Source organism: Pezoporus occidentalis, unplaced genomic scaffold (genome assembly GCF_034315485.1).
Source record: "Pezoporus occidentalis ecotype Australia unplaced genomic scaffold, CSIRO_AGI_Poc_V1 ctg150, whole genome shotgun sequence".
In the NCBI taxonomy this organism is placed as follows: Eukaryota; Metazoa; Chordata; class Aves; order Psittaciformes; family Psittacidae; genus Pezoporus; species Pezoporus occidentalis.
Window position 1 is genome coordinate 871,424 of NW_026913317.1, and position 23,595 is coordinate 895,018.

The following is a 23,595-nucleotide window of genomic DNA, read 5'->3' on the forward strand; positions in this document are numbered from 1 at the left end:
TGTTTCCTTCACTCTATTGCATGAGCTCTTAAATGGTATTTCCAAGTCTTTGAGCAGCAATTTAGTAATTGCCTGTGTCTATATTTCTGATAAACTAGATCCTGAAATTCCTTGACAGTAGACATTCAGTTGTCAGAAAACCTTTCAGCAAAGAGCGGACTCATGCCTCCTTTGTGAATGTAATTTTGCTCATTGTTTGGGGAAGTTTCAGAACAAAAGTATTGCTGAATTAGCCCATGCTTTGGAGGATAGTCTGCCCTAATCAACCTTCTTTACATGCCTTTGTCAAGGAAATCTGTCTCTGTCTAGAATAAGTTGATCTTTGTGAATATATGTGTTGTATTCTTTAATCTTATAGAGTAAAAAAGTAACATTTTGTACTAAAAAATTAGTAGTGTTTCATATTATAACCAAACCCGTCATCCACTGTGATAAAACTATCCAAGACTTGACTTCTTCAACATTCTACCATAGTTAATAGGTTATACTGGCACATGGGCTGCTCAGAGTTTGGGTTAATTTTCAGCCTAGAGCAGGTGGCATGTCGTACCACAGGAAACAGTTATGACAGTTTCTACATTTCACTTAATTTATCTTTTGCAAACTTTTTGTGCATTTGAGTGCATTTGATTCTTGAAATTCTAAATCTAGAGAAGCTTGAGAGTTTACTAGACGACTTATCTGAAAGCAGCTTCAGATACTGGTTTCTGGGTACTTACTTCTCTGCATCATCATGAAAGTAACAATGCTACTAGAGATGCTACAAAAAAAGACTGAGCAATTCTTTGAGGAGCCATCATGACTTCCCAGCTGCTGTCTCTTAGGGCTACCTTTCTGCAGTGGTCAGGATAGGAAATCAGGAATCCCATATACATTGACATGGCTGAAACAGAATTTGGGATAGCACATAGCATCTACCAGTAGTCCTAAAAATACTAAAGAAAATGTAGTGAAAGTACAGCTGTCTTGGTTGTAGGCGTTTCTCCGAATTTGCCACTGTGTCTAGTATGTAAGTATCCATTTTTCATCACTAGAAGTTTGAGCAGTACCTTCACTGTAGCAAGGCAATATTCAGACCAAATATCATTTCCCTTCCTTGTTACAGAATGCTTGCACAGAACAGACAGTGGATTAACTTGCCATGCAAATGTATTAGGCTACTAAAAATATCTTCTTATATGTTTTTACTGGAATACGCCACTTTCAAAATGAAATTTGTGTTGATGTGGCAGGAAATTTGCAAACGTGATCATAACTGTTGATAAGGTCTTTGAACTGTCCTGGGTTCAACTGTCATTTTTTCACTCCTGCAGAATTCTATATGATGGTATATAGTGTTTAAGAATTGCAATTTTCCATCAATGTTAACATTTCCCATTTCAATACTTACAGAAAAGCAAGACTATTATTTTTTCTTATAAAGATGGGGGTTTTCCTACACTTTTTCACAAAACCATTAAACAAAACATTTTATTAATATAAATATCTTCTCCTTTGATCTCCCCAGAAATTAAATAGAAATAAAATATAAACTCTTTCGGGAGGCAAGAAAAGTCAATTTGAACTTGGGACTTTGGAGATAACTATGTCTGCAAACAGTTTAGAAGTGTCCTTTCTTATCTGCAGTATATTTTTGGACTGAGTTCTAGTATTTAGAAACTCTAAGGGTTAGCTGAGCTAGCACAAGGAATAAATGCAGCTAACAGATTATCTCATTTGCATATTGCTTATTCAGAGAAGCAAGGTTTGAAAGGAGGAGGTGGAACATAAGCCTGGAATTGTGACTCAGATTCAACTACTTTCTTCAGTTGCTCTTAGCAAGCCGCTATTATACAAATTTCTGACTCGGCACTAAGAAGAACTTGGCAATCTAGTCTCCAACTTCAGTACAATATAAGGATTTTAATGTAACATTATCTGTATATTTATGGCAAATAGCTAGTTGCATCTCAAAAACGTTTTAGTATCGTAAGCCAAGATAAATCTGCTCTGATATCATAGCTACACAAAGCAGGAGTTGTCCACTTTCAAACAAAAGATTTTCACCCATACTCAGTATGCCAGGAAAGCTTCCACTTACTTTTCTAGTATGCACTGGGACAGTGGGCCTAAGGCCATGGATTTTCTTCTTGACAAATTGTAATATTACTGTACTGAGTAAGGAAGTGTAACATAGACCAGACAAATTCTGAATGGGCCTCCTGGTAACTTTAGCTGCAGTACTGCAGGAGAGAACTGGATTTCCAACGTCATGTAGCTCATTATCTATGCACTGAAGAAGAGTAACAGTACTCCTCCTCTAAAGCATATTCAAATTAAAAAATAGAAATAGGGATTTTAACTTTGAGACCATTTATTACAGTTAAAGAAGAACAGCTCATTTAAGCTTTCTATTTTGTGCCCAAGAGTCTTAGCAAGAAGCAAAATTCTCGCTGAGTATTCTTTCCAGCTGAACTGCAGTTAGACAGCTAAATCAGTAATGCAGTACAACATGGTCATATTAACTTGGTGAAGCAGAAAAGACCATCTGCATCACCATGAATATGACTAAAACAGAGTGCCAGCAAAAAGCCTTTAATTGTGTCTAATGCCAGAAAACCTTATGAATGGTATTTTTAAGTTCAATGTAATTGATGAAAAAATAATTATAGTATTTGTTTCACTTCTGATGCAATAAGCTTTCAAAATTGATTTATAAACTGCTTTATAACTCAATTCTGCATGCATTTTAAAATAATATTTTTTTATATACTTTACTAATTTCAATTGTAAGCAATTTGCTAAAGTATACTTAGTAAGTAAAAGAAATACACATGTTCCCAAAGTGCACTCTGCTGATTATCACTATGCAGACTGAAAATTGGCACCTCTAGCTGCTGTTTAAAACATGCATGACTCTGGTTTTATGTCACAGAGATTTTTGCTTGCTGTACTGTTTGCATGTATATGCATTGGTGTAATAGATTCAATGCTAAACACTGGAATTTAACAAGCTTTTTCAGAAGCTGTCAGGAAAAAAAAAAAAGAAAAATTGCTACATGGATTTATACTTTAAAGTAGGGGAGGAAAGGGTGGAAATAAATGCCTGGATTTCTAAATACTGAGATGTTACAGGTAGACTCTCCCTGGTTCTTTATTATTTAACACATTTTTAATTACTTGGATAAAAAATATGCAAGCAGTGAGGGAAGAATGTTTGCAGATATCACAAAATTATTCAGAATATGATATGAGATTTACAGACATATCCTATGATACTGAGCGGCCGAGTGTTAAAACAGGGAACAAAATTTTTTACAGACTAATAATAGACTAATACAGACTAATAATACAGACTAAATTATCTGTTACCAATCAAGAAAGAAATCTCTCAGTTTTTGTGAAAGTATCTAAAATCAGCACAGGCTAGGAAGGTAACTCAAAAAGGCAATCAAATATTAGGAATTACAAGGAAAGGAACTAAGATCAAATCAAAAGCCATTATGTCACTACACTGATCCCAACTCTGGAATTACCTCAGGTCACTGTCAAAATTGCATGCATTAGAAATGAAAAGGAAGTAAGAAGAGTGCAAAGGATGATCAGAAGTACACAATACAGTTACAGTAGCATTCTTCTGCTTGGAAAGGAGGTATACAAAGAGGAATGCAATAGGTGTATAAAAAGCTATAAACACTACTGAGACTATAAAAAGGGAGCAATTAATAGCTATTTTTCTTATCATAAGAACCACCAAAGCAACAGGTTTATAGCAAGCAAGGGGAAGTACTTATTCACAAAGGAATGCCAAAAATTATGGAACTGTTTCCCATAGGATCCTTTACAGGTAAAGTACAACTGTGTTTCAAAAACATTGAAACAAAATCATGTAAGGTACACCAAACATTCAGTTCCAACACAATAAAAGTTTCTAACTGCAGATAGACAGAAACTGAGTAAGTTTACTGGGAGAAATAACACAGTGTGGTAGCTCTTAAACAATGTACTAGATGGACCTGTGGAGTCAGGTAGTATAGCAACTTTAGCTCTTACGCAGGTTTTCCTTTAACAAGTGCAGGGCATTCTCACTTTCATTCACTTAGAATTTAAAATAAATTAAATACTAAATATATAGGACATTCATTTTAAAATATTAAATGATTCAACTGTGTCATCAGTTGCACTACACTTACTGTTGGGCATAGGCACCAACGAAAGACTTTCAAAACATTTCATTATGGGAAGATAAGTTTTAGTGCTAAATATTAATGAACATTAGCAAGTTACGAATGCTGGTGGTTAAAACTGACTGAAAAAAAAATTAAATGTTATCCAAAACAGAAGTTCTTATCCTAGTAAGGGGGAAAACCAAGACATTTCAAAATGTCCTCTGAAAAATAATGTTGCTGTTGATTCACTGTGGAAAACACTCATGTAGCAGTGTTGAGCAACAAGAAGTTATTATATAAGTCAGACTTGTTTATGCAATGGCATCTGGTAATTTCAATTATTTTATTTTTTTTGTTCTTAAAATATTTCTTTCTCTAAATTATTTACTATGCTTTCTGTACATCAGAAGTCCCTGTGCCTCCATCTGCGAGTTGTGTTACACTATACCTTAAAATATTTGCTATCTGGGTTTATGTTTTTTATGAGAGATAGTCTGTAGATTTTACAGTTCTTTCCTTATATTTTCTTTATTTGCACTATATTTTACACCTCCTCTCAGCTATTGACATTTCTTACCACTACCTCCCCACAGCAGGGCAATTGGATCTAAATGATCTTTAAGGTCACTTCCAACCCAAACCATTCTATGATTACACAAAGTTGTTTGTTAGTTTTCCACACATTCAGAATAGCCTACCCTGCTATTCAATATACCAAGCCCGACTAAGTCCACTCTCATGCAAAGTACAAAAGATAATTGCATTATACAGGTGCAATTGAGGCTTGAGAGCTGTGTCACGGTTTTTTTCTTCCTGCATGTTCCTTTTCATTTTAAACTCATTCAAAGTACACATTTCATTCAACTGTAAGATGCAAGTATTGGAAAGGATTACAATAAAACTGTTACACAACTTATTTTTCTTCCCTGAAGGATTAACACAAGTATCTTCCTGATTAATTTGTAGCAAATACATCAGCAGTTCACTTTTAAGCACACAGAGTTCCACTAATAACAGAGTCCACAAATACCTATTACAGGACAACAGCTACCAAGCAAAGTAGTTTGATGTGTTCTAGCAGCCTTTTATAGATTTATAGATTTTTAATTTAGAAAGGACTATCAGAAATGATACCTTCTCTCTTTTAAAAAGAGGGCTGCAGAATAAATGCTGCTAACCTTATCCTGAGTTCAGTAACTTGGGTCTGACTGAAATATTACATCCTTTAAAACCATGACTGTAACAAACTTACAGCTAAATAATATTTCCATATTTACACATCCCATTGCTAAACATTGTAATTTATTAGGAATAGGTCAATTATTTATCGCTATAATTATGCGTGTTGACTGTGTTTGAAAAAAAGGCAATTTTCATGACAAGAAAATAATGTAATATTTTCTTCTTTTTTATGTATTGACATGTAGGCAGACTTCTTGGGTTCCGGTTACCTGGATTGAGACTTTTAACATACAGAAAGCAGTCTTTACCACAGGAAGACCCCGATGCAGTGATAGTCGATTCATCTAAGCACAGTGACGACTCAGTGGCAATGAAGCACTTTAAATCACCTACAAAAGAAAGCTGTAGTCCTTCAGAAGTGGATGATACAAAAGCACTAATTCAACCCAGTAAATGTTCACCTTTGGTTAATATATCAGGACCTCTTGACCATTCATCACCTAAACAGCAATGGGACAGACTTTACCCTGATATGATACAGACAAGCAATCCGCTAACCCATTCCAGATCAAAGGAAAGCATTTGTAGCATACGGCGAGCGTCTTCAGTACATGACATAGAAGGCTTTAACGTCCATCCCAAGAACATTTTTAGGGACCGTCATGCAAGTGAAGGTATGGTAGAAAGTCAATCTAGTATTCCCTGAGTACTAAGAAAATAATTATCATTACTTTGTAAGCAAAACTAAATATAATCACCTGTAACATTCTAAGCCACACTAAAAATATTAAGGTCCCAAATATACCAGGTTTATTTACACCAAATACTGCTTTTCATGTCTACACAGACTAGTGAAATCAAGGGGCTACTCACAGTACCATCTGCCTTCTCTATGCAATATAGCAAAATAGGGCCCAACCTTCCTAAAGCTAATATTGGTATTGGGGAGGGGGAAGGGAGGAAGTCAGGTTATCAAGTTAAAATTGTTTGCATAGTTCTGTCCCATAATCTCATATATTAGATTATCTTTGATGAAACACTACTTCAGAGATTGAACAGTGTTTTTTTCTTAAATCTCTAATGTGTTCCTTTTTATATTCACCAATCCAACACTTAGATGTGATTTTCTCTCATACTGGACAAAATATCTTTAGCAACTCCACTGAAATACTTTGTGTAATACTTAGTGAAATACTCAATGAAATGGCAAAATACTTAGCGTAAAAGTCACGTTAAGTGTGATTTTCTCTTTGTGTTAGTACGCTCTTACAACCAGCAAAATTTACAATGATGTATTCTCTGTCTTCTTTTTCTACTGTCTCTCCTAATTATACAAACTCATGGAGTGTGGTCCATGATTTCTTGTTAGAGATGGGGAGTTTGAGAAACCTGGAAAAACAGCTTAGCAGAGGTTTGAAAGCCTTGTGAATGGAGAGGCACCTCTGAAACTAGCTTTTGCAAAAAAAGTGCCACATATACAATACTTTAGCAGCTACTGATGGTCTAATGACTCAAATTGTGTAATTTTTATTCAAGCCAGATGACAAGAAATATATGGGGAGTATTTTAAGATTTCAAACACATATGTCGTGGAAGACTGTGTGCAGATACACAAATAAGCAAGAAAATGAATTTTCACTTTCAGTGATTGCCTGTTTTTCTCCTATACATTGACTGCAAATATAAAATTCCTTTAAGTTCTCCTGCTTTCCAGAAGATCTGCATCAAGTGCTCTTTGCTTCTGTACATCTCTTAAAATATAAGTCCGAATGCTTCCCTGCCACCCAGATTAACTCCTAGAATAGCAGAACTAATTATTCCATCCAGTTACTCTTCCTGTATTAAATATAATGGTTAAATACATCTTTTCTAATTTCTGTTTCTTTTGGATGCTGATTTTTGTCAATTCAAATGAACCCCAAAATTAAATTAAATCCATCCCAAACCATACCATTTTGCTATGTTTCATGTTCACATTCAAGCCAAGATTTCGAAATCAGGATGTGGAGAGTTGAACCTTGGCCTGTCTTTTGGACCACTGCGTAAGCTTTATCTTGGGTTCAATTGACACAGATATATAAAAAAAAAAAACAACATTCAAATAAAACATATTTAAAGATATCTGTTTTGTCAATTTTTATTTTCAGAACTTATTTTCATTACAGCACTGCTCAATTGTTCAATCTTCATATAGTTCTATGACAAAAAAGTGTAAAAATAAGTTTCTTTGGTTATGGTGGTACAAACCTCATGCAAAAATAACCACATAATTTAATGCTAGCTGCATTGAGAAGCAAAAATTTCTAGCTTTATTTCACTGAGTAATGTTTTTTCAAATGCTAAAAACTAAGTAAAATAAATTTTACTATGAGGAGTAAATAATTCATTTGAATTCCTATGGTCTCTCATGTAATGTGATAATTTACAGTGTAAATTGATAAAGCACTGCCACTCTGACTTCACTCTTCATAAGCTACAAAATAGTATAGAATTTGGCCCTAATTTTTGGTCATACATGCATATTCTAAGACAGTACAGCAGGACAGAGTATGGCTGTCAGAGTTGCATTAGAATTAGTAACCATACTTGTTGCCATCTGCTTCCAAGCATATTAGAATTTGGCACCTTATGCTGAAAAGATGTTTAAATTTAGCCAGCAAGTCCTGCTTGCCTTACTCAACAGTGAGCCATAAACCCCTATTGTTGCTAAAAAAATTATCCATGTAAGTTAGGCAACCAAGATTCAGCCTAAGTCATCTTCTCTGGACTCAAAGATTCTGAGCAGAAGTTGAAGATACTGCGCTGGAGGATGTAAAGACCAAAGCAAAAGTAAAATACAAAAAGCAAAAGTAAACTACAGTCCCAGTGAGCTAAATTACTACACAAGGAAGCATAAAGTTTAATATATTTTCCATTCCATTTTTATTTTGTTTACTGATCCTAACAACGGTGATTTTTCCTGAGTCCACTGAAAACTACTATTCTGTCTGAAAACGCAGTTCAGGACTGCATTTAATTTTTTTTCCACTTCTTCCAGTTCAAGTAATATTAGTTGAACCAGTATAATAGAATTCTGACAGAACAGCATTATTTAGCTCAATATTAACTACAGTAATTCACCCATGGTCAAATTTTTTTCTTGCAAGATAACGCAATTGAGAATACAAATTATTTCATGTGTTAAATTAATTTGTGTAGCCTAGTCGCCTATCACTGTAAAATTATCATAGCTGTGGCACTTATATGCTGAAAGGTATTACAGTAAAAATGACAATTTAGGATTTTAAATTCATTTGAGTGTATTCAATTGAATTCCATTCTAAATTTGCCTATTTACAGCAAAAGAAGCAGGGCAGGAACTGTGTCTCCCACCTACCACCCAAACTCCAAGCAAGCCCTTCTCACCTGAAATGCCAGCAATCCAGATGTTGCAGGCTTGTACCTGTTCACAGGACTCTTCAGAAAGTTTGTTCTCTTCAGAAAGCTCCCTCAGCAACATCCCTGCAGTCTTAAAAGAAAAAGGAGGGGGGGACACCAAGCTTTTGAGCCTAACTCAGCCTACAAAATCTGCATTACAGCTCAGTGTCCCAAACTCCCTGGTCCATGGGAAGCTGAGGAAAACCAGAGAGGCAGCAGGTGTGACATAACACCACAGACAAGGCCCAGATTCATCCCAGTTCCCCTCACAAGCAAAGGCCATAGCCTTTCTCCAGAGTGGGGCTGAGGCTAGACCTCTGCAGGGACAAGCCTGCTGCTGGGGTGGACAGGGGCACAGTCACCTCAGCCCTCAGCGGTGGCCTACCAGCGGGGCAAAACTGCAGGTGAATGTCAGTTCGAGCCCAGTGCACCTTTGAAAGCCGGCAACCTGTTCACAGTGGCCAGCGGCACAGAGGGGCAGGGCCATGTCCTGCGACTGGCCTCGGCTCCTTCGCTACCTCACCCAGCATTATATCCATTCTGAGCTGCAGGAGCCAGGTAGGGGGGGCCTGTGGGCCACCTTGTACACCCGTGAATAGTGGTGGTGCTTACCTATCCACACGTGTAGCTTCTTTACAAAAATATTAAATAATAACAACAAGAACAATAATATTCTCCCCAAAGAGGGTTGATGTCATGAGAGGATTCAGGGGTGGGTGTGCCTGTGAGGACAGAGAGCTTTCCCACTGCTACCTTGCAGAAAGGCACCTAAGAGCTGAAGAAGCTTTTAAGATACATCTTTCTCCTCAGTGTTGCCCAGAAAGGTGCTGCTCAGCTTGCTGCTGTGTTAAAAACCTTTCTTCCTGCAGGTCATGAGCATGCATGGGGCCTGTGTAGGGCCACCTGCACAGCCCCACACCCATTCAGTCATCCAGTTTGCACTGCCACCTGCAGCTGGGGTGCCTCAGCCAGTCCTACTACCTGCTGATCTACAACAAACAGTTCTACAGATTATCTCTCAGCTGTCAAAGTGATTTCATTTTAACTAAAAGTCTACATACATATTTTGAAGCAATATTTTCTGCTTTTTCTGATGTAGATTTTAGTTGTCTTTTTTTTCTCTCTTTTTCTTCACTTTTATTATGCTGAAACCCAGATAATGGTCGCAATGTCAAAGGTAAAGTATACATCTAGACTGTACCTTCCAGTGTTTCAGACAGCCACACTTTATGGCATGTTACTTTGCCTGCTGTATGAAATGTTCAAATGCAACATTCTCATTCTGATTTCTCTAGGGCCAAGCGCATCATTTAAATTATGTTTGTTAAACATGTAGTTATTCCCTTAACTATCCTTTGAAAGCACTAACTACCAATCCCTGGAAAAAGTGAAGGCATAGCTCTTAAATGGCCATCTGACTTAATTATCAGTTCATTCCAAAAAAAGGAAGGGAGAGAGATAGAACATATCATAGTTCTTTACCTCAGTTATTTAACTCAGGTAAAACTTCTATTGAAGCTACTAGGAGTTTTCCTGTCAAAGTTGGGCGGGAGCCACTAACAATCTGTTGGTTTAAGGTGCTTAGTTTTCAGTTAATTATCTCAAAAATGAAGTAGTTGGTAATCAGAAGCCTTGTGGAAGTATCTTCACTTATTCCTCCTTTCTCTCCTTAAAACTAGTTTCACGTTCTTGGATGGCAGGGGGTATGGTTTCAAGCTTCATGTAGTATTAAAATGTGCATGCATGAACTTCATTGCCAATTTCATGTATAAATAATATTTAGTGCAGTTTTTCCTATTCACCAGCACTGAGCTACGTCTTTTGAACATATTTTTAAGTGATTTCCTCCATTTCTAGAAAGCAATTCAGAACAAAAGTATTCAGTTTAATTGCAATGTTTGTAGCTATGTCTGAAAACTGGTTTGTGACTTCATGCATGATGCAAAAAGTGTGTGTACCTAGTAAAGTCTTCTCTCTATAAACTGCATGCAGTGCATGACCTAGATTCTGTAAAGCAATTTGTGGACTACAAAATCATTGCATTTGCTTCATGTGTATGTTGGCAAAATGTTGTGGGGAAAAAAAAATACAGTCTCTGTAATCTAAAACAACTTTTATAAATGTCTTTACTGATGGTGGAAGATGATGGATTGACAGCTCAGGAGAGTGAAATCAATTCTCAATGCATTGTGAACGCAGGGACAATGGAATCCTACTGTAAAAACTTAAGTTCAAACTTAACCTTAAAGAATCTCCTTTGTAGGGTAGGCAGAAACATGCCATTCTTCCTGCTCATTCAATTTTTGGCCACTCTGCTGAAACTGTCAATCAGGATGCCAATTAGTGTCAACTGTAATTGTGATTTGTTATTGCCCTCTTTTTCTGCTTCTGCTATGAGAGAGACTAGCAAAGGCCCACTACCTGTCAAGTACCAGCTCAATAGCTGCCAGCCTGGGCTCTACTTAAGCTAGTAATGTCTTTCAATTAATTACCATTATCAATGAGATACATACATACCTATCACCACTTTCTAAATCAAAAGAAGGTGGAAAAAAAACCCAAGGTTTTATTCCCATGTGCAGTTAACTTAAGTCTAATGTCACAGGCTAGAGCATGAGTTTTAGGTAGCAAAGGAGAGAATAATTCCCTTTGGAATAGAAGCAATAAAAAATTTAAATCCCAGAAAAGAAAGCTTCAATACCATTTAAACATCTATAAAGTTACTATTAAAAAAATAAATCTTCTACTAATTATGGATTTGCCTAAGCTCCCTTAGCTTCCTCTTACCTTTGAGTTCCCTAAGTATCAAGAATTTTGTTCACCTAACAAACGGCCCCAAAATGAGACCAAGCTCATGTCTAAACCTACTCAATATTCAAAAATTTTTAATTGCTATAACTATGTAGGGAAGTAGAGTTGAAAAGCTGCAATCTGACCCTACATGCATAACACACACCAGCCAGATTAGCCACTTCACTAATTTGTGAGGAGACAGCCCTGATTTATTTTGAAACCCACTTTTGTACAGACTTATGTAGATGACGTAAAAGATAAATTCAAGTTCTACCTGGGCCAAAAGATGTCCAAGCACAATATTCCAATTCCTTGGCACTGTCCTCAGTACCAGGCTTTTTAGGATTGCTTGTGGAAGAAAAGTAGTGCTTTCTTCCTTTTTCCAGTGAAACTGCTCCAAAAATAATATACTAGGTTCATTGGCCTAAGGAGGAAAAGAAGAACTGATTTTGTAGTTTAGTGGTTAGAGCACTTACCCACAACTTTTTGTCTATCTCACATCAGATGATCCTTGGACAAAATAAAGGAAGTCTTGAGAACGGAACCACTGGATTGCTCTCTCCCAGGAGAGTACTCAAATCGTTATCATGCTACCCTTGTTATCTCGAATTCCTTTCTGCACAGTGGCTAAATTGAAAATGGAGTAGTAGCAGATTTCTATCGCTAGCCCAGATTAACATAAAATTAACATGAATTTAAGAGGTAGAAAACATGTGTATAAATCCTTCTAAGCTAAGAAAGCAAATAAAAAGAAGAAAAAAGAAAAAAAAAGATGTAAAATTCAGCACTGCCTGATATATTTCCCTCCAGCTATCTGCAGGCAGCTGGTTGCTTTGAATTTCACTTGTTCACACATTACAAACACAATGCAGCTGTTCTGCTGTTGACTCTGCAGTTTACCCCAAAGGCCAAATCCTGTCCCACTGGCTATTCCTTAATCATAGCAGCCATTCTTGTTTCCCTCTAGGCAGACCAAAAAAAGCCCCCTCAAAACACTCAAAAGGAAAAGCATCACATTTTTGCCTGTAATAGTAGTAGGATGCAGTAAGATTCTCGTGTGGATCTGAGAAGTACTGTTGGATCCCAGACACAGACACATTGTAACTGACTCCAACACCTGGATTTTTTCTTAAATACGTAACAGGATCCAGTTCTCACTGCCTAAACTTCTTCATAGTTCTTCTGTTACCAGTATTACTCTCAAAAGAAAATCTTTCTTGCTGTGAGTACCTTTGGCTTCTGGACCAAAATTATGAAGAAAGTACAAAACAAGTATTCTAATCTGTTGTATTGTTTTCTTGTTGCACAAAGAACTCTGTCCAATATTGAGAAGAATAATTATAGTGGATATGTACCTCATAAAGTATACAAACTCTGCATTTTTTATCTATCACGAGGCACTAAAGTAGTATGTTTAAGTGTATATTAAATACTCCAGTAATATTCTACATAAGGGTATCCCTATTGTTTTCAACATTTTGCTGGCAATGACAATTGAAGAAATAAATTTTGTGAGTTTGTGACATGCCAAAACTAAAGGCTTTTAGGACAATGCGAGGTTAATATTTTTATTGGTTAAGTATGGAGTTACTTGATGAGTCAACAGGGGTAGAGCAGAGGTCTACTCAATTTTCCAGTTTACCGAAAGGTGTTTCTAACTATCATGTAAGCATGAGCAACAGTACAGATGTGATAATAGAGCCCTTGCTCAGTCCAGACATATTTATATAACTGTATCTCGTTTCCACTTTTATAAAGAAATGAGAATATAGCCTTTATGTTCAGCCAGCATTACAATGGAGCATACCAGCATATCCAGTAGTATAAAAACAAGTAAGGCTGGATGCATTGCGTACTTTGTAATCCACTGACTTTTTAAAAAATATTGAGGGCTCTATGTAAAGGATTTTTTATATTTACATCCAATACTAGATTTGATTCTCATTAGCAACAGAGTTATTTTTAAAATGTAGATAATTTGTAAAATTATTTATTAACAACTATCTATCCCTTGTCATTTTGACATATTCCACTTAAACATTAATGATAATTTATTTCTCTGGATTTGTCAGATACTGAGTGTATGTTCTTATTTTTTAGGGCCTTTTAATCATATCAAGTCAAGTCTATTGGGATCCACATCGGATTCAAATCTCAACAAATACAGTACAATCAACAAAATTCCTCAACTCACACTGAACTTTTCAGATATCAAAAGTGAAAAAAAATCTTCATCTCCTCCTTCTTCGGAGAAAGCGATTATTGCACCTAAGGTGAAAGACCGAACGCACAATGTAACAGAGAAGGTTACCCAGGTAAGGTAATACCCATTATTTTAGTCCCTTTTCAGTTTTGTGGAGGCAATTAGCAGTGTATTTAGTAGATTGATACTTTTTTTCATGAATGATTTGCATATTTAAAAGACAATTTGGAGGGCTTAAGTCATTACTTATTTTACCTCCAATTCAGTCACACATGAAATAGTTCATGTTACATGATACTGCTAACAAACTTCATTTTTTTCGTCTGTTTTTCAATGATAAAAGCTGCACAAAGTGCTCCAAATAAGTCCACTAATGTCAGTGATTCCTGTCGTTCATAAATGTTAGTTTCATTCTTTTTTCTTTTTCTCAGCTTTACGAATTACTGACTAGTGCAAAGCACATCAGGATAATACATGTCAGTGATTGTGCCACTATTATGAGGATCGCAATTACGTCTTGTAATTTCTGTCCCATTTCTTTGGCTTCTCATAATGCTCTTTCCTGTGCATCCCTTCTACATGTGTATATCAAAAAGGCTGTTAAAATGGAAAGCAGATACCTGAATGGACTGAATATATGATATATTCTGTCATACTTGGCAATGAGGCATACAATTGAAACAAAACTGAAAACAATTCAAGATAGCATATTTCTTCACTCTAAAACAGATACAATGCCCTCTGAAGGAAATAGAAATATTCAGCTCTATTCAGTGTCATTATTACATTTGTGTTGTAATGTATGTGGAGATTGGCTAGGACAGGTTACCGAAGTACAGCATACTGAAAAAAAATATTAAGACATGACAGTATCATAGAATCATAGAATAGTTAGGGTTGGAAAGAACCTTAAGATCATCTAGCTCCAATTATAGCCTTAGTAAGCAGAGTGTCGGCCCTGGAAATCATCCACTGACAGGCGGAAAGAAGTTAGTAGCGCTTTGTATTAGAATGAAGATAGAGATTGTATAAGGAAGATCTTGTCAAGAGCAGCTTTTGACTTACTGCTGATCTGCCTTCAGAACAGGCTGCAGCTTCTCTGCAGTGGTACTAGGCCAGATGTTGTCCATGCTCTTAGTCCTTTGATGGGTATAACAAGGAATGTATTGTACACCCTCCTAGAGAAATAGAGATAAAAGTTCTACCAGTTCTATTTCAAGATCAGTTACTACCTAAAAAGTAATTGGATTTTTATCTTTTATATATTTTGTCTTTGATACATAACTTGAATCTGCAACCATTGTGCTTTTTTCCCTGGACAGTTGTGAGAGATTTGATCACTTCTGGATCCATTTTGATATGTTTTAAATTATTTATCGTAGTCATACATAAAAATCTTTTCACAGATACTATGGCAAAAAGTCAAGCTTGGTTAAAAAAAATAATTTTTCTAAGTAAGCATAAGCCAAGCTTGATTTATTAGTTAGCTGTTTTTTTTTTTCTTTTCAAAATTCTAACTGGATATTTAGTGCCAGAGTGCCAAGTTTCTATGTACTAATGAAGCTGTTATGGATAAAATTAAGTAAATGAATGAATGAATGAATAACTAACAAGTATATTTATTCTCCAAACAACTTAGGTGTTATCAAAAGTTCCAATATAAATGGCTTGGATCAGCTAAACTTTCCAGAAACATTGATGCTAACAAAATTTAATAATTATAAAGAATTTCTCACAGCTGTTCCTTTTTTCTTTTATTATATTCAGTTATCAATGGTTCTAGTTGCAACTGCAGCCTAAACTCTAGGATTAGGGAAGAACTCCTAGAAGATATAAATAAATTTAGGTCTACTGAATTTGATAATCAAAGATCTAGTTATCTAGTTATTAATGAAATAGATTAGAAATAGACATTTAGAAGATGAAAGTGGTTTATTTTAGTCCTGTTTATGAGTCCTGTTTATGCTTCTAATCCCCAGTGATTTCAATATGTTTTATCAGAGTCAGGCTCTGATAAACTTTGAAGGCTTCACTGCATGTCTGCCTGTAAATCTCTTCATAAAACTCTTCATAGGCCCATAGATCCATTTTGTATCTGCAGAATAACGCAAAAGTGGTTTTGGAAGGTTCTAGCACGGTGTTTAAAACAGAATATGGCAGAAATGTCAGATGAGATAATTAAAATATGTTCACGCTGACATAGTCCACGTAAATCTTTGAAACAGCATCAAAAATGTACAGAGGGCAATATGATTATAGAGTGGCCATGGTAAGTTAAAAGATCACCCGTAATCAGAGTAGTGACATTCTGAAGTAGTCTTCTAATAAAAGAAATTAGTGCAGGAATTCCAAATGTTGTCAGAGCCTGAGAAATATAATGAAGGGATAGATAACATGATGTGCTTCTCTGGTATTGCAGGACTTAGTGACATGGAAGGTCACTTCCAGTCACATATTGCACCATTCAAATATCCATCCATCTCTCTTTCTGTACTCATTTTTTGGTATTTCTCACCTTTTTATTTTCTCATCTTTGCTGAGTAACTTGGTATTTCTGCTATAACCTGATATTTCCACTACTGCAGCTCCTCTCACTGTGCAACTGTAAATACCAAGACATGGACTCTGGTATGCACCACACTAAGGTATCAGTGATCCTTGCATCTGTATCACTGCACTCTGGATTCTCTCTTATGCATCAATAATATCACAAACTAAGCATCAGCAGCACAGAAAGAAGTTTTTCTTTCCAGGGATGACAGACAGCTACCATGCACTGTGTGGAGAATTCAGGTAGTGAAACAGTGAAAAAGGAGGGGATGGCATATAGCTACCTTCAGAAGGTAGAGGAAGAATAATGAATAAAGTAAATAAAAAAGACATAGCCACTGTGTTTAAAGCAAGTGATACAGATTCAGAAAGCAGTTAAAAAGAAGTGAAATGCTTCAGCAGTAAGATTGTAGTGAAGTAAATTAGGAGCAAACTGGAGAGTAAAGTTTAGAAAATAATTTTGGAAGGAACAGATGATGTTGTGGGCCAGTGACTGATAGTTTCAGTGACAAATATGAACTTTGAAATGCAGGTGGAGATAACAAGATTTCACTACACAATTTAATAAATAATTAGATAGAATCTTCAGCATCTTACCTTTTAAATAATACAAAAAAAAAATGAATCTCTTCAAAAAGAGCTAGGTTATAAATTCTAATGCAAAGACCCTCCCAGTATTGTCATACTACTTAGCAGGAATGTTTAGGACATTATAAAAAGAAGAAAATTGCCTTAAGATATAGCCTGCAGGGAAGTTCTGCACATGGGATGGTCCTGAATAAGTAGATACCTCAATTACTTGGCCTTTCACCTCGGTCTTTGCTGATCAAAACAAGTAGCATAACATCTTCTGGATGCCCATTTCAGTATAACAATGACTTTTCCTCAGAAGACTAGCCCAGTAATAGCTGCCATATAAGACCTATTGAAAAATTGGCATTGTCGTATCTCAATGTAGACATATGTCACTAAAGTAAAATTTAAGTTTCAAATCTGCTTTACTAAAAGCTTTTTCTTTTAATGTTTCACATTATAATTTCCAGAGGTGCTAAGCTAGACTCTCTTCTAAAAGAGTCTCAACTTACTTTTTAAATTTTTTTTTATTATTATTACTTTATGTTATTTTTTTATTATACAGTCTGTTCAGGGCGCAGTACAATTTCTGCACTCTTCTGCACTGACAGGTTCATTTGGGGTCCTGACACTGATTGTTAGAAAGAGACACGTCTTTCCTGAAGTATAAAAAGTAGACTTTTATTAAACAAAGCAGTGGGACAAAAATTTGCCATCTGAACCGTAACATTTTTGATGAATTCATAAAGAAGACTCCTCACCTTCCAATTACAGTGTGTATATGTGCAAGAGTAAGCAGTTTTATACTCTGTTTAATACTGATCTATTTTAAATGTTCTTACACATGCAGTTCATGCTGATTTATGACTCCAAAGCTGTGAATGCTATTGTGGACAGACTCAGAGCATCATGAAGATTACATATGTAGTACATAGATAAGCAGTACGTTTGCTTATATTCAAAGAAAAGAGAGAATTCCTGCATACCCATAGATTAACACTGGCAACAAACTATAGCTGGACTAGTTAATAAGCTTATAAATTATCTCTTTGTTGTGTAGTTTAAGAAAAACTGTTTTGTGGGCCCTGATCATTAACGTTCAGAGATTATTGATCTCTTTGAAATTTATCACTGTTGAGATATAACATGTGGTTGAAAGACCTAGTGTGTGTCTGTTGTTTATGATTTGTCTCAATAACTGACTTACAGGGATGTAAAACTCTATGATCCTTAATCATCTTGTAAATAATACTTTTAAAATCGGTTTCATCATCCACCACCTATAGGAAATATATACCGAAACTGGTTATATGGCAGAACTATAAATATATACCTTAATGGACTACACTGATGATTTGAGAATGTAATCTGATTTGCAGGCACGCTGAACACCCACAGCTCTTCTGTCCTCTCAGTGAAGGTTGAAGTTACGTATGAAGTAACAGACATTGTAGTTTCACTGCATGTTTTTGTAATCTGGCCAGACTCTATTCTGCTCCCCAAAAGATTAAGAAATAAGTAAAAATATCCCCCTAGGCCAGTCTCAGCTATCGATATAAAAAGAACTATTATGTGATCATGACTTCAAACTGACCTTCAGGTTTTCAGTCTAAAAGAAGACTAGCAGGATCTAGGACAGAGAGGAGCAATATAAGACCTAAATATAAATCAAATTATTGATCTATACTTTTTCAGCAGTCTGATTCAGCTGACACACTACGCTGTTTACAACATCATGCAGTAGCTCACACAAACAACATTTCAAGACTGTTCATTTTGGAATGCAAGCTGACCTGAAGAAGAAAATCCTGAATTAAGGGAAAACAATTTTGATATGTCTTCCAACTACAGAGCCAGGCACATATATAATAATGAAATCGAAGGGTAAGCAGAGCCAAAATTCCCTAGATACTGTATGGAAAGTTTATATTACTGTTTCCTAATGAAGTGAGAATTTTATTTTTTCTATTATTTACTCTTCCTGTTCTCAATCATCAGTTGACATAGCTTATGCAGGAATTATTCCCTTTGTTTACAATCACACTTAGCACCCTCATGCAATAAAATTCCATCTTTTATTGTCATTATAGAATTAATATTTGTAATTACTACAGGTGTATTTATAGAAATAGTTTATATGTGTGTAATTTCATTACCATTCAGGAGGTGTGACACACTGTATGTGAAAAGAAGTAGAGAACATCATGGTGATGGCAAAACTAATAAAAATACCCCAGTCTTGGGGTAGTTACTTATACCTGTGGAAAGATGTCACCAAAACTGGAGAACAGGTTCTTTTCAGCAGAGCAAGTAGCCATGCAAAGTACAAGGAAGCAGAAAATAAAGCCCAGTGTTTTGATTAGTTTCAGAAGAAAACGTGGCATTTTCATTGGAGTTACTTGCAATTGCATCAAGTAATAAAATGGCCACTATAGTTACATATTCACAGAAACTGGGAAAGACAAAATATTCCTTCCTTCCAATAGAACCTCTTCTTGTTGTGACAGCTGAATAGACTAAGGCATCTGAACTGCTGCAGTGTTTTGAGAAGATTTCACAACATATGGTAGAAATGGAGCAGTCGGAAAGCCCAGCTGCTTTGAAGCACGTAACCTGGGTGCATCCTTAATTAGTCCATGTCCTTCCCCCAAGATCTACCCTTCTGAAAAAGGGATTGCCTGACTGTGCTGACTTGGGAAAAAGTATCCAGTAACTCCTATGAATTATACTTTTGCGTAATCAGTGTTTTGTGTGATCTCTTTTTTGTTACTACCTTGAACCAAATACTCAGTGATCTGTTCTGTGATGCTAACATGGAATGGAATATATGATTTCTTTTATTATTATTATTAATGCTAGTCCATTTTCCAAAGCAACATTCTTCTTTTGTGTTAAGCGAGGGAGAAGGGGGGGAGGGGGAATAGGCAGACACAGACCATCAGACTGCATTGTAGTTCATTGTAGTTTGCACATAATTAATCTTCTGAGTATGTTGACAGTGTAAGAAATAATGCCCTACAACATAAGCAATACTGATAAAAATAAAGGTGTAGGCAGCACTTAGGCAAACCTGATTTCTCTAGACTAGAGTTCTAAAGTCCAGAACTCCCACTTCATGGTGGATTGACTTCGGAAGTTTCTACACTTGGTAGGTTACTGTGTTGAAACCATAGGTTTGACACCCAACAGAACTGTCCCACCAAGAACTGCAATAAGTTAAGCCCCTGTTTAGCCCTTGTCAAGCCCCAGTGAGATCCACAGAACTGGCAGAATCCTCTGATCCACTTGGCATTCACATCCTGAAATAATATCTTTCACACATGTGGTTAAAGTTGCCTTATAACAGCCATGAAATGAGTCACAATCTCTTTCACTTAACCTTAGAATGATACAAAAATGTAGTGTGGAAGAGACCTCTAGAGGCCATCTAGCCCAACCTCCTACTCAAACCAGCATAACTTCAAAGTTTATATCAAAGTCAGGAGGCTACCGTGTTAACTCAGGAAACAGTTTCTATGTTTATGTCTGTATAAGCATACATTTTCCTAGAGAAAAACACCCAGTGATAGACAGCAATAGCAGCTGGTGTGCAGAAAGAGGGAGGGAAGAAGGTAGAAGGCTGGGGATCTCATGGGCTGGAGGGAGCTGGCGTTTTGCAAGGAATATTGATGGTATAGCTAACATTTAGGGTGCTTACTTAAAAAGAGGCAGTCCCAGAGTATTTTGCCTATTACTTATCTTACATAAATGACCATCTGTTAAAAAATCCACAGAAATAACCTTGGGTACCAGGCACTCAGGCTCCAGACTCTTTCTTCCCTGTCTGTCATTGCCCTTCAAACAGTCTGTGTTCTGAATTCCATTCTAGTGCCAGCCACCTCACATGTACCCACTGTAGTATCAGTGCTGGATCTAGCCACAAAATGCCACAACCTGGACTGGCAATATTTATCATATACCTGAAATTACATATTCACCCCTCTTAAAAGTCATTTTCATCAGACAAAAAAAGCAGATATGTTCTGCTAAGAATTTAATATTCATTCCTTGCAAGTCACACATTTTCCCTTAAATGTAATACTATCTAAAATGCAAAGTGAAAAAATGGTGGGTAATTTGAAAGATTAAGTTTTTCAAGGAAATAATTAGGTTCCTACACATCACTAATGAGAGAAATGAGGAATAAACTAAATATGAGAGCAGAAAGTTGCTGCAATTTGCAGCTAGTAAGGTGATAATTATAAAGCAGTTATCTTCTACTGCTGATTAGAAACCAGGTGGCTTTAAGAGTATAAAGGAGAAACAGCAGCATAACTATTATTTGTTTAGCTTGGAACGGGGACAGGGAAGAAGCATGTGGATTGGTTGGGTTTGATGTATTGGCATCTGACGAAAATAATTTTTGGTTAGGGTTTATTACAGCTTGGGATTTATTTCATAGGATTAGAAACAGTAAGAAAAAGAAAAGACCATTAAAGCCAAGTCAGCCCAGGATGTTTTTTGATGAATTCTGAGTGCCCCTAAAATTAATAATGTAATTAATAATGTAGCTGGTAATAGAACAGTAGAAAAGTGTGTACTCAGAATAGTTCAGAGACAATACTTTTCAGAAAAATAAAAAAAAAAAGGAGGAAAATTCTTTAAATTATTGTGAGAAATCAATAAAATCACAATAAGAGAAAAACTTGGAACCATCTGTATGAATCAAAAATCAAAGGGTCATTCAATCCCAAATATTGTTTTCATGCAATAGCTTGCTAATCACTGTGATAACATGTAGTTATGAAGCATTTTTTGAGTGTTATGGGTGGTATAGTTGTGTTACTTAGCACAAAATTAATGAGCATTGCACAACAAAAATCTCTAGAAAATATTTACTGAAAGTGGCTAGTTCAAGCCATCTAGAGTATAGGAATATACAATAAAATTCAGATCTATCTGAAATAAAATACCTGAATTGCATGAATATTTATTTGGTATTCACAGTACATGGAGAACTCAAAGAATTTTTTCCTAATATCAGGGTGGCCTTCTATTAGATTTATCTTTGATAAGTCTTTTTTTCTTCAACAGTTGAACAAATATGTCATTCTGCGCATGGTGGAATTGTCTTTAAGGTACTTCAGGTGTATTTTCAAGCATAAGTTTACTATTCAAAGGATCGCTAATTTTACATTAAGACAGCATCTTTTTAAATATGAAAATTGCAATAACTACTTTTCATCTTGAAAGCTGGCATGAGAAGATATGTTCAGCTCCAGGCAGCATGTTCAGACTTCTACTAATAAATGAGAAACATTCATTAAATGAGAAGAAAAGTTCATTTCACAGCTTTTCTTTTTTCTTTTTTTTTTTTTAGTCTAAGTAGCCATCTTCTTTGAAAATTCTATAATTCTATTAATTATGAAGAAACCTACTCTCTTTTGAAACAAAAGAACTGCTGTGTGGAATGGTCTCTCATCTGTACCAATCTGTTCTGTTCACAGAAGCATAGTTCATAGGGTTTGTAGGTGGGTTAACAATAGAAAACTATAATCAAAGGAGAGCCTTTTGCTGCAGCTTAGTCTCTAATGATGTTTGGAAGTGAGCAAGAAATCAGTGCCTGTGGTTCATGGTCATCCTATAGAACTTGTTAGAGGCCAGCTAATTTATTTTGATTAATTTTGTTAGGATAGCACGCAGACTGTAGCCTCCTTTTAGGCTTTCAAACAAAGCTTGAAAAATAAGTTCTGTATAGGATAGTAATTTCCAAATATGCTACGCTGTCTACTTTTTGTCTTTACACCTACAATATCAAGTAAGCTAAGGAAACTCAATAGTGAATGACCCATTCTGTAGCTTACACAATGATGTGATAAATTAATCAGTCTAGAAAGCAAAGAATATTAAAGCTTACAGTCAGGCTTCTGTCCTAGGCAATTTTCCACTGGATTGAGCTTTTGATGCCTGCAATCACACATGTGACCAGCCATAGTACTGAAAAGATTCCCATATCTGCCTGGTTAAATCCATAAATAAAAGGTCCTGTTCTTTCCTGAACATGAACTTCATTTAGCATAACACAGGTGAGACAGAGCTTCTCAGGGGGTTATTTTTGGTTCATTGGTGCTGTGCTGACACATTTTGGTTAGAGTACCACAGTAGCTAGTGAGGAATCATCATGAATGTCCTACCTTGTCTTACCACAATTCTCAAAACCAAAAACCAAAATATGTTTTTACATTGAAAAAAAAAAAGAAAAAACAAAAAAAATTCTAATGTAAGATCAAGCTAGAGGCTGAGGAAAGGCAAGTTTGTCTGCCAGTCTATGGCTACAACTACACCTTTTTGTCTGCCTAACTGGTATGAATTGAATGGGTAGTTCTAGGATTCTGGATCATGCTTTTATAGGTTGGTTTTGCTAGTGAATGTGATTTGTATCATCACGTTGTGTTTACATGTGTATGCAATCTGTTCCATCTCCCCTTGCCAAATGTCTTTTTGATTAGAATGTTACTGACCAAATTTGGTAGAAGTTTGGGTAATACACTAAGCATTCCTACAAGCAGAGTGAAGAGAGGAACCTGAGCAGAATGCTAAGACTAAATGTCTCCTTTAAGTGAATCAGGTTAGCATATGTTCATTAGGCATAAACACTGAAGAGCTACAGGGAAGATGGTCATTTCTAAATTAAGCTTTTCCCCAGCTAATAAAGAAGTTTCAACTGCAGTTCACACCTTTTTAAACACT

General features: G+C 36.0%; 1 protein-coding gene across 4 annotated transcripts in view; it reads left to right on the forward strand.

The window, feature by feature from the left end:
- Window positions 1–23,595, forward strand: part of KCNH7 (potassium voltage-gated channel subfamily H member 7) — a 244,992-nt gene that overhangs the window by 159,039 nt on the left and 62,358 nt on the right. For 3 of the 4 annotated variants that reach the window (XM_062611040.1, XM_062611041.1, XM_062611043.1), the window contains 3 exons: window positions 5,576–6,004; window positions 9,904–9,924; window positions 13,641–13,855. In XM_062611040.1, coding sequence (XP_062467024.1) covers window positions 5,576–6,004; window positions 9,904–9,924; window positions 13,641–13,855 — 665 coding nt within the window. The remainder of the gene's footprint in view (window positions 1–5,575; window positions 6,005–9,903; window positions 9,925–13,640; window positions 13,856–23,595) is intronic. The other variant, XM_062611042.1, reaches the window with a different exon arrangement.